We start from the raw sequence: 11887 nt of genomic DNA, 5'->3' as shown, positions 1-11887 counted from the left end.
CGGGGGGGTGCAAAAACCTAACTTGACAGTTTCGGCGTGAGGTTCTGCCGGAAGCCGATTGGCCTGGGGCTCGCGACGAGAAGGCGGGGCTCGAGCAAGGAGGGTCGCCGATTGGATGGGAGCGCCTGTCAATCAGAGCAACCGAAGTTAGGTTGCACGGCACACCAAGCGGCGGAGACTTTATGATTAAAAAAAAAGGCTCCATTCAAAACGGCGGCGGCTGGAGAAAGAAGTTCTTTTTTTAAAAAAAAAAATTCTCCCCTCTCTTCAAGAGTTTTTTTTTAAAAAAAGATTATTATTTTCGCCCTACCCAGCCCCTTTCTTTGTGTCATATTGACGGTTGCCTTCGGAAGAGATCAAGCGGCACTTTAATGCCCTTAAAGCTGGGCTTGTGATTCTTTTACACTGTGAATATTTTTACCTGTAGATGTGGCTCTGCTCCTCGGATCTTTTTGTTAAAGTACAGGCTTCGATGAGCCTCGGCTGGAGCGAGTTTTTTTGACTGACTCGAGCCGCCGCTGTTACATATGGAAGACCGTGACCACGGTGCTGGGAGATGGGACGGTTTGTGCAGCCGGGACGCGAGCCTGCGGGAGGTGGCGATGGACAGTGTCAGGCAAGCGGTGATGAGCTTGACCGAGAAGGTCGGTCCGATCAACGGCAAACCTCCTCCTGCTCCTGCTGCACCCAACTCCTGCTGCCCGCCCGTTCCTCTCGTCTCCTCGGACGGTTTGAATGAGTATCTGGTGAGGCTTCTCGTGCTGTCCAGGAGGTGTCCCTTCGGCGACGTGAGAGACAAGTGCGGGGCCATCCTTCAGGCTGTGCAGGTAAGAAAACTTGCCCCTTGTGTTTGCCCAGGTCCATCTCTTGCCCCCCCCCCCCTTCCAGGTCCATCTCTTGCCCCCCCCTTCCAGGTCCATCTCTTGCCCCCCCCCTTCCAGGTCCATCTCTTGCCCCCCCCCCCTTCCAGGTCCATCTCTTGCCCCCCCCCCCTTCCAGGTCCATCTCTTGCCCCCCCCCTTCCAGGTCCATCTCTTGCCCCCCCCCTTCCAGGTCCATCTCTTGCCGCCCCCCCTTCCAGGTCCATCTCTTGCCGCCCCCCCCCTTCCAGGTCCATCTCTTGCCGCCCCCCCCCTTCCAGGTCCATCTCTTGCCCCCCCCCCCCTTCCAGGTCCATCTCTTGCCCCCCCCCCTTCCAGGTCCATCTCTTGCCCCCCCCCCTTCCAGGTCCATCTCTTGCCCCCCCCCCCCTTCCAGGTCCATCTCTTGCCCCCCCCCCCCCTTCCAGGTCCATCTCTTGCCCCCCCCCCCCTTCCAGGTCCATCTCTTGCCCCCCCCCCCCTTCCAGGTCCATCTCTTGCCCCCCCCCCCTTCCAGGTCCACCTCTTGCCCCCCCCCCCCTTCCAGGTCCACCTCTTGCCCCCCCCCCCTTCCAGGTCCACCTCTTGCCCCCCCCCCCTTCCAGGTCCACCTCTTGCCCCCCCCCCTTCCAGGTCCACCTCTTGCCCCCCCCCCCTTCCAGGTCCACCTCTTGCCCCCCCCCCCTTCCAGGTCCACCTCTTGCCCCCCCCCCCTTCCAGGTCCACCTCTTGCCCCCCCCCCCCTTCCAGGTCCACCTCTTTGCCCCCCCCCCCTTACAGGTCCATCTCTTTGCCCCCTCCCCCCCCACCCTTCCAGGTCCACCTCTTGCCCCCCCCCTTCCAGGTCCACTTCTCCCACCTCTTTGTTAGCTGATCTTTTACCAAAGATTCTAGTATCTTTCCTTCCACTTGATATTAAGCTAACGGATCTATAATTTTTCAAAATAGAAATTACATTTGCTATTCCTTTTTCTGTTGAATTTTTATATATGGATATTAGTATCTTTGCTATGTCATCACTATCTGAGTAGCTGCAGATGCAATCCATCTGAACTCAGGGTTTTGTCCTCATGTTTGCTAGTTAATCTGATATCTCCTTTACATAAAATTACATATAGAGTCTATAGTACAGAAACAGGCAATTCGTCTGTCCCGTGTTTATGCTCCACAGGAGCCTCCCCCCACCCCATTTCATCTAACGCTATCAGTATACCCTTCTATTCCTTTCTCACTCATGTTTATCTAGCTTCCCCTTAAATGCCTCTCTGCTATTCGCCTCTACTACTCCTTGTGGTAGCGCGTTCCACATTCTTACCACTCTTTGGGTAAACAAATATCTCCTGAATTCCCTATTGGATTTATTAATGACATCTTATATATATGACCTCTAGTTTTGGACTCCCTCACAAGTGGAAACATTTTCTCTACGTCTACCCTATCGAACCCATTCATAATCTTAAAGATCTCTATTAGGTCACCCCTCAGCCTCTTTTCTAGAGAAAAGAGCCTCAGCCTGTTCATACTTTCCTGATAAGTATATCCTCTCAGTTCTGGTATCATCCTTGTGAATGTTTTTTGCACCTTCTCCAGAATCTCTATGTCCTTTTTATAATATAGAACCAGAACTGTGCATAGTACTCCCAATTGTGGTCTAACCAAAGTTCTATACGAGTTTAAAGTAACTTCTCTGCTTTTCAATTCTATCCTTCTGGAAGTGAACCCCAGTGCTTTGTTTGCTTTTTTATGGCCTTATTAACCTGCGTCGCTATTTTTAGTGATTTGTGCATCTGTACCCCTAGATCCCTATGCACCTCTACCCTCTTTAAACTCTCATCTTCCAAGGAGTATGCAGCCTCCTTATTCTTCATACCAAAATGTACCACCTCACACCTATCTATATTGAAATTAATTTTTCAATTACACACCCATTCTGCAAGTTCTTTATTTCTATCCTAGCGGTTGTAATATCCCTATTCATTTCTTCTGTTGTCATTTACTCTTTGATAGCTTCTTCAGTGAAAACTGAGGCAAAGTATCTAAAAAGTATCCCTGCCATTTCAATAACATCTCTTGTGGGGTTATCTTGTTCATCCCTTAGTGGCCCTATACCTATCTTAATTCTCCTTTTTGCTACTTTAACCTATAGAATACTTTACCTTTTTTATATTTTTGATTTCTTAATTTTAAAAAAATTCATTGCTCCTGCAAGTGTGATGTTTCTCCATTCCAATTCTTATCTATGGATGCTGTCAAATTTAATGCTTTATGATTGACACTTTTTATTTAAAAATTTTTTTTTTTGTTCATGGGATGTGGACGTCGCTGGCAAGGCCAGCATTTAATGCCCATCCCTAATTGCCCTCAAGAAGGTGGTGGTGAGCCGCCTTCTTGAACCGCTGCAGTCCGTGTGATGAAGGTTCTCCCACAGTGCTGTTAGGTAGGGAGTTCCAGGTTTTGACCCAGCGACAATGAAGAAACGGCGATATGTTTCCAAGTCGGGATGGTGTGTGACTTGGAGGGGAACGCACAGGTGATGTTGTTCCCATGTGCCTGCTGCTCCTATCCTTCTAGGTGGTAGAGGTCATGGGTTTGGGAGGTGCTGTCGAAGAAGCCTTGGCGAGTTGCTGGTGGTGAAGGGAGTGAATGTTTAGGGTGGTGGATGGTGTGCCAATTAAGCGGGCTGCTTTGTCCTGAATGGTGTCGAGCTTCTTGAGTGTTGTTGGAGCTGCACTCATCCAGACAAGTGGAGAGTAGTCCATCATACTCCTGACTTGTGCCTTGTAGATGGTGGAAAGGCTTTGGGAAGTCAGGAGGTGAGTCACTCGCCGCAGAATACCCAACCTCTGACCCGCTCTTGTAGCCACAGTATTAATGTGGCTGGTCCAGTTAAGTTTCTGGTCAGTGGTGACCGCGAGGATGTTGATGGGGGATTCGGCGATGGTAATGCCGTTGAATGTCAAGGGTAGGTGGTTAGACTCTCTCTTGTTGGAGATGGTCATTGTCTGGCACTTGTCTGGCGCGAATGTTATTTGCCACTTATCAGCCCAAGCCTGGATGTTGTCCAGGTCTTGCTGCATGCGGGCACGGACTATTGTGATCATGTAAATCATTTCACAGCACCTCATCCTAGAAACTGGTTTGAAACCAGTGAAAAAAATTAAAAGTTGGTTTTACCAGTAAAAGAATAATGCATTCGCCCACTACACCACCCAGTTCATGCAACTCCTTTTTAAAATACTCACAAGTGAAATCATCATCAATTCATTTCAGTATAGATAAGTGTGTACTGTTTCTGAAATGGAAATTTAATATTCAATACTAATGAACTACCTGATTGCATCACTAAGTATTATTTTTATAAACCAAGCACTTTTGGAATAGTTTGAGTCAACCTTTCCCTTCTTCCTACCTTTCTCGTCCCCCTCTATTCCATACCATGTTGTTTACTCCTCTTGTTGTTGATTGGTGTATTTATGTGCTGACATCATTTGCCATTTATAGCACGTTCTCAACTTAGTGTTGTGGAAAACTGACTTTCTTGGCTGAGAAACCTATGGAGCTTTCTCTGTAAAGAATAAATGGACCTTTGACCTCTGAGAAAAATGTCAGCATCTGTATGCGACAGCACTGAAACAGCCCTTTTTCAAAGTCATAAATGACATCCTATGTGACTGTGACCGTGGTAAACCATCTCTCCTCATCCTTCTTGACCTGTCTGCAGCCTTTGACATGATTGACCACACCATCCTCCAACGCGCCTCCTCCGTTGTCCAGCTGGGTGAGACTGCTCTCGCCTGGTTCCATTCTCATCTATCCAGTCGTAGTCAGAGAATCACCCGCAATGGCTTTTCTTCCCGCTCCCGCACCGTTACATCTGGAGTCCCCCAAGGATCTATTCTTGCGCCCTCCCCCACCCCCCCCCCCCCACATTTCTCATCTACATGCTGCCCCGCAGCAACATCATCCCAAAACAAGTCAGATTCCACATGTACGCTGATGACACCCAGCTCTACCTCACCGCCACGTCTCGACCCCTCCACTGTCTCTGATTTGTCACGCAGCTTGTCCGACATCCTGTACCGGATGAGCAAAAATTTCCTCCAACTAAATATCGGGAAGACCAAAGCCATTGTCTTCAGTCCCCGCCACAAATGCCGTTCCCTAGCCACCGACTCCATCCCTCTCCCTGGCTACTGTCTGAGGCTGAACCAGACAGTTCACAACCTTGCTGTCCTATTTAACCCTGAGATGAGCTTCCAAACACACATCCACTCCATCACCAAGACCGCCTACTTCCACCTCCGTAACATCGCCCATTTCCGCCCCTGCCTTCAGTTGCTTAGGCCCCAAGCTCTGGAATTCTCTCCCTCAACCTCTTCGCCTCTCTACCTCTCTCCTCCTTTAAGACGCTCCTTAAAACCTACCTCTTTGACCAAGCTTTTAGTAATATCTCCTTATGTGGCTCGGTGTCAAATTTTGTTTGATGATGCTTCTGTGAAGCGCCTTGGACGTTTGACTATGTTAAAGGCGCAATATAAATTCAAGTTGTTGTGTATATAGTACAGTATGTGCTGAACTAAGGAAAAGCATAGCATTGACACAAGTATCTTTCCTTCCTTATGCTGATAATAGGGATTGGCATCAATTTCTATCCCAGTAGTTTCTTTCCCAACAAATGGAAGTTGAAGAGATTTTTTTTTAAAGCTGTAAAGCCCTATTATTGTCTCAAGTTGTTATAGTTTTAAAGAAATTAGTCTACCCTTTTTTAAGGGAAAACACCTTCCTTGTATCTACTGTGTACATTTTAGTTTTGACATAAGATATGTCCATTGGGTTTCGTATCTTTGGCCACTTCTGTTAGTGGACCTTGTGTCCCCTATGAATCAGTGTGTGTTTTTACCCGCCCAACATCTGTGTAAATGTAGAGATACTGAGGGTCAAACAGAGAGCCATTGTCACTGCAATCTGGCTTCCTGGAATATATCACGTGCCTCCATGTGATCTCCTCGTCTTCAGTAGGCAGAAGAGTAGCACTTGGGCTATAAATCACTCGACAAATTTATTGAACGTGTATAAAACATGTAAAAAAAAAACAGCATTCATTACAAACAGCATATTTATAATAATTATGTCAGCCTTGGTAACGCACGCTATTGGAAGTGCCGTCTTTCAGATGAGACATTAAACTGAGTCACCATTTGCCCTTTCAGGTTGACTTAATAGATCCCATGGCATTATTTGAAGAAGAGCAGGAGAGTTCTTCTGGTGTTGCCAATATTTATCCCTCAATCAACATCATTAAAACAGATTACCTGGTCATTATCTCTTTGCTGTTTGTGGGACCTTGCTGTGTTCAAATTGGCTGCCACATTGCTCTACATTACAACAGTGACTACACATGGAAAGTACTTAATTGGTTGTAAAGCACTTTGGGACATCCTGAGGTTGTGAAAAGCGCTATATAAATGCAAGTTTTTTTCTTTAGTAATATATTAAAATAATTTTGATGTCAAAATAACAAAGGCTCTTCTGTTTTAATGCTGAAAGTTAAATTGACCGTTGAAATGTGGCTCCTTTGCTTATGTGGGTATCATTGCCACAAAATCTGTGCTTGCCTCTTTCTCTATTGGCTTCAGACTGATTGCTCTCTGCAATTCAGCCAAGATATAAGCCCAATTATTTGAAGATATGGAGAACAAAAACAATTAAAAGTATCTCTCTTAACTGATCAGCCATTCGTAAGTCTCTAAATGGTGTTTGCCTATACAAATACAACAGCCATTTACAGTAGAATTCCAAAAAATCTCAGCCTGTCTGTCTACACTGAACTGAGGGGTCAAGCTGACCAAATTGAATAGAATGACCCTTAAACAGAAGGGTGTTGAGAAATGTTGCAACAACCTGCATTTATATACTACCTTTAAAGTAAAGTAATGTTCCAATGTTCTTCATAAATAGGCATAATGAAATAGATGTTGAGCCAGGCAGGAGGTGATTAGGAGGGGTAACTGAAATCTTAGTTTAAGAACTGTGTTTTGAATAAGTTTTCAAATGTGGATGAAGAAGTAGAGTGGTTTAGGGAGGCAGTTGCAGAGACTAGGACTAAGGTAGCTGAAGGCTCAAGAGCTCCACCAATGATTGGGTAAAGGGAGAGGGTATACACAGCTGGAGTCGAGGGGATGTCGGGACGGATGAGGTCAGAGATAGGTTAGAGTGAGGAGACATAGGGATTTGAAGATGAGGTTAACTATTTAAATTTAAATGTATTGGGGATTGGAAGGCAATATCGGTCAGCAAGAACCCTGGGTGATATGTGGGATAGGATTCATATGGCAAAGTTTTGGACAAGTTGAAGTTTGTGGAGGGTGGCTGGCGAATGAGAAGCCAGCAAGTAGAGCATTGGAGTACTTAAGTTTGAATTTGACAAATGCATTTATAAGAGTTTCAGTTTAGGAAGACTCTTGCTAGGATGGAAGTCGGCAGAGATGGAAATAGGCGGTCTTGGTGATAATAGGATATGGGGGTTTAAAGCTCTGCTTAGGATCAAACAGTAATGCTAAATGGTCTAGTTCAGGTTGAGACGGTGGAAGTTGGATGATGGAGTTATTGGCAAGGGAGTTTGTAGTGGGGGCCAAAGATGACTGCTTTCGTTTTCCTCAAATCTCACTACTTTCACTATCTTCCTGTGGAAAACCTATCATTCAAATTGCTTACAGTCACACACAATAATTCCCAAATCCCACAACTCATCATGATATCTTTGCAGCTGTTAACTTGCTTAACCACTACCTCACCTCTCTTCAATGCCTTTGTTCCTAGCAAATCTATCCCTGTCTCCCATCCTTGTTGTTCCTCAGGTATAGCAAGTCTGAGGATGCAGTCTCAAACGTACTTGCTACAACTGGCTTGGCCATTCTTTGCCAGGATGTGGAGATGCCGGTGATGGACTGGGGTTGACAAATGTAAGGAATCTTACAACACCAGGTTATAGTCCAACAGTTTTATTTGAAAATCACAAGCTTTCGGAGGCTTCCTCCTTCGTCAGGTGAAGTGCCAGAACTGGCTGGACCAGGTCAAGCACTGCTGTGCTTTGCTCTCCTCTAGCAAAACTGACCGTTACTTCAGGATTATCCTAGAGGGCAAGGATAACATCCAGGTTGTTTTTTTTACAACCAACTATCTCCTTAAACCCCTCTCTCCTGTCCCCTTCGCCCTCAGCTCAAAAAGGTGCAAAGAGCTCATTGATTTCTTCTTCAATATTGAGATCATCCATGCAGTGGCGTCTGCTGCATCCTCCCCTTCCTCTATCTCAGTCCCTCATTCACTCTAGCCCGCACCCCATCTCCTTCTTTCTTCCTTCAAGCTCATCTTGTCCATGAGAACCGCCTCCTGCACCCTCGACACTCAACACCGGACCCCTCTTCATGTACATGTTTTCTCTTGCAACATCATCCACAAACATGGGATCAGCTTCCACGTGTATGTTGATGACACCCAACTTGACCCCCTCCACTGCCTCTGCTGTCAGACTGTTTGTCTGATGTCCCGTTTCTGGATGAGTCTTAAGTTAGGTCATCCATTTTGGACCATTAAAGGATAGATCTGAGTATTTTTAAATGGTGAAAAGCTAGGAACAGTGGAGGTCCAAAGAGATTTAGGGGTCCATGTACTCAGATCACTAAAATGTAATGGTCAGGTATAAAAAAATAATCAAAAAGGCTAATGGAATGTTGGCCTTTATAACTAGAGGGCTAGTATATAAAGGGGAGGAAGTTTTGCTACAGCTATACAAAAGCCCTGGTTAGTCCACATCTGGAGTACTGTGTACAGTTCTGGGCACCACACCTTAGAAAGGATGTATTGGTCTTAGAAAGAGTGCAGTGCAAATTCACCAGAATGCTATCAGGGCTCCGAGGGTTAGATTATGAGGAGAGACTACATAAACTAGGCTTGTAATCCCTGGAATATAGAAGGTTAAAGGGTGATTTGATTGAGGTTTTTAAGATTTTTGAAAGGAATTTATAGGGTCGATAGAGAGAAACTTTTTTTTGCTAGTGAGGGAGTTTAGGACAAGGGGACTCTACCTTGAAATCATTGCCAGGCCATTCAGGAGAGAAGTTAGGAAACACTTCCTAACTTCCACTTGTGGTAGAAGTGTGGAACTCTCTCCCATAAAAAGCAGTAGATGCTAGCTCAATTAATAATTTTAAATCTGAAATAGATAGATTTTTGCTAGCCAAGGGTATTAAGGGATATGGAGCCAAGGCGGGTAAATGGAGTTAGGATACATATCAGCCATGATCTCATTGAATGGCAGAACAGGCTCGAGGGGCTGAATGGCCTACTCCTGTTCCTATGTTCCTTCAGCTCAACACTTGGACAACGGAAACCATTATCTTCAGCCCCCACCACAAATTCCACTCCCTTGGCATTGATTCTGTCCCCGTGCTTAGCCACTGCCTTAGCCTGAACCAGTCTGTTCACGGTCTTGGCATCCTGTTGAATCATGTTGTCTCCATCACTGCTTATTTCCATCTCCACCCCTACCTCCATCCCTTTGCAGTTGAAACTCCTATATACACCTTCATCATGATCAGACTCTACTACACCCATACGCTCTTTGCTGGCCTCCAAACTCCTCCACCCTCCATAAACTCCAACTTATCCAAAGCTCTGCTACATGTATCCGGTTCTGCACTAAGTCCAGTTCACACTTTACCCTGATCTGCATTGGCTCCTTATCCCCCAATGTTTTAAATGTAAATTAGCCTCAGACTACCTTTGCAAACTGCTCCAGCCCTGATATTCTTCTGAGCACTGACTTCGGCCTCTTGTGTAGTCCCCCCTTCTCCCTTTATCTAACCATTAGTGGCAAAGTCTTCCCTAAACTTCTCCAACTCTGTCTTCCCCTTTTAAGATGAAAAAATAAAATACTTATCATTGGAGTACTCAAGCTATACCTTATTGAAACCGACATCTGCTGTAGAAGGTTCAATAATCAAAGTTGTGACAAAAAGGAAGCATTTTGAAGAATATTGAAGCTTTCAAAGCCAATGTCTGTTTCAGGAAGGCATAATTTGCATATTTTGTGATATGCTGGCCAGTGATCCTGCATCTCACCATGGAGAGGGTAACTTGCTTTGTAGCCTTTGCTAGTAGTTCAGTAGATGTCTGTATGAGATGTGTGTTAATACCTAGGGTGAGTCAGCTCCCTTGCGGTTGGGAAGTGCCATCTGTTCATGCATGATCAGGGTTGAGAACTTGGCACATGGGGAATCCTGCTACACTGAAGCACCACTACTTTGAGTCAGGTGCTCAGTGACATGGGGGAGGGAGAGTCCTAGATATGGGCACACATCTTACCTGGGTCAGAAGGTTGAGTTTGAGCCCAACGCCAGGACTTGAGCAGTTAAGCTGATACTCCAGTGTATTAATGAGGAAGTGGTGCAATGCCTGAAGTTGAGCCTGCTGCTTCGGGTTCACCTGTTTTCCTGGCTGAGGTGGACATTAAAAATTCCATGGCACTATTTGAAGAACAGAGAGTTCTGGTATCCTGGTAACATGTCCTTCCTTAACACTACCAGAGAGGGTTAACTGATAAATATTTCATTTCTGTTGTTGGAATCTGCTGTGTGCAAAATTACAGTCACATTTTTCATAAGTCACTGAACTTCAAAGTAATTCATTGTATGTGAAGCATCTATGAGACAATTCTGAAAGATGTAATAAGGTGCTATATAAACGTAAATTCTTATGGCACTCAAATAAACAATAATACTGTATTGTCTTAATGTGCACATTTTGTTAGCTTCTACTGATTCATGTGGAGGAATAATTTTTAAATGTTTCCATCTTGGAGCACTATAGCTTTAATGTGCTTTTTCATAATGTTCCTTTTTTATATATAATTCCTGGAACTCTTATCCCTTTCAGGAATTCAGTGATTGTTCAGCATCTTCTTTGTTTCCAAACTGTTGACGTCTTGGTTTTAAACTTTGCGTTTTTTTTGAAATTGTGGTTAAAATATTCTGCTCAATCCTTCACCACTAAGTGTTCAGGGGCTTTCTGATGGCTCAGTGAGTTGCTCATTAATACACACCAGGAAGGTCTCTGGTTTGTTTGCCTGTCTGTGCCAAATGAACTCATCTGAGTCTCGGGTGCCATAACTGGCTTTTGTACTCCTGGGTTAGGGATGGGAAAATCAGGCTGGCTTTCTGTTTGATTGCTATTCAGCAACTCCTGCTGAAAGTGCACATATGTGAAAGTCAGGTGAGAACAGGATCAAGCCAGACTCTTGAGTCCCCCAGCCCCACAGTTGATTAGCTTGCCAACGGTTTCTGTCAAGGCTTGGAAATTAATAATGGTTACTTGGATACCAGAGGATGACAGCAAGGAATCGGCACCTTCAGAAGAGGAGAGGGAAAATTAAAAAGCAAATTTTTATCAAATGACGTTATAGTCAAATGTAACCCTTCAGCCATCGGGTTGGTGATTCATGTGTCAAATTTGTAGCATAGCACAGAATGGTTTAGTAGCGCAATTGTGAATTTGATATTGTGTGGTGATGTAACTGGCCCACAAGCTCATTGGTTAAGAAAACTGACTGTGTCCTGTTATCTTAAATTTGCGCTTTTCTTTTTCACCTTTTTCTACCAATTTCTTCTCTCTGGAAATTGTAAACAATTTTACAACACCAAGTTATAGTCCAGCAATTTTATTTTAAATTCACAAGCTTTCGGAGGCTTCCTCCTTCGTCAGGTGAACGATCGTTCACCTGAGGAAGGAGGAAGCCTCCGAAAGCTTGTGAATTTAAAATAAAATTGCTGGACTATAACTTGGTGTTGTAAAATTGTTTACAATTGTCAACCCCAGTCCATCACCGGCATCTCCACATCATTCTCTCTGGAAGGCATTGACCTCTTTCTGGTACCTCGTGCAGGTGCAGTTTTTCATTTGCGAGCCTAGACGGTGGGTATTGGGAGATTATTTGATTGTGGGTGATATTGTAGTCAAGTCTGACCCTGTCC

The 11887-nt window shown here is 44.9% G+C and overlaps 1 protein-coding gene across 4 annotated transcripts in view; it reads left to right on the top strand.

Moving 5' to 3' along the window:
* The first annotated feature begins 243 nt into the window (after positions 1-243).
* sesn1 (sestrin 1) overlaps positions 244-11887 on the top strand; it is a 133780-nt gene continuing 122136 nt past the window's right edge. The window contains exon 1 of one of the 4 annotated variants that reach the window (XM_067985005.1): positions 244-827. In XM_067985005.1, coding sequence (XP_067841106.1) covers positions 528-827 — 300 coding nt within the window. In that variant the 5' untranslated portion in view covers positions 244-527. The remainder of the gene's footprint in view (positions 828-11887) is intronic. The other 3 variants (XM_067985006.1, XM_067985003.1, XM_067985004.1) reach the window with 3 other exon arrangements.

The sequence above is a fragment of the Heptranchias perlo genome, chromosome 5 (assembly GCF_035084215.1).
Source record: "Heptranchias perlo isolate sHepPer1 chromosome 5, sHepPer1.hap1, whole genome shotgun sequence".
NCBI lineage: Eukaryota > Metazoa > Chordata > Chondrichthyes > Hexanchiformes > Hexanchidae > Heptranchias > Heptranchias perlo.
The sequence above is the reverse complement of the archived record's forward strand: the minus strand, read 5'-3'. Positions and strand labels throughout refer to the sequence as shown.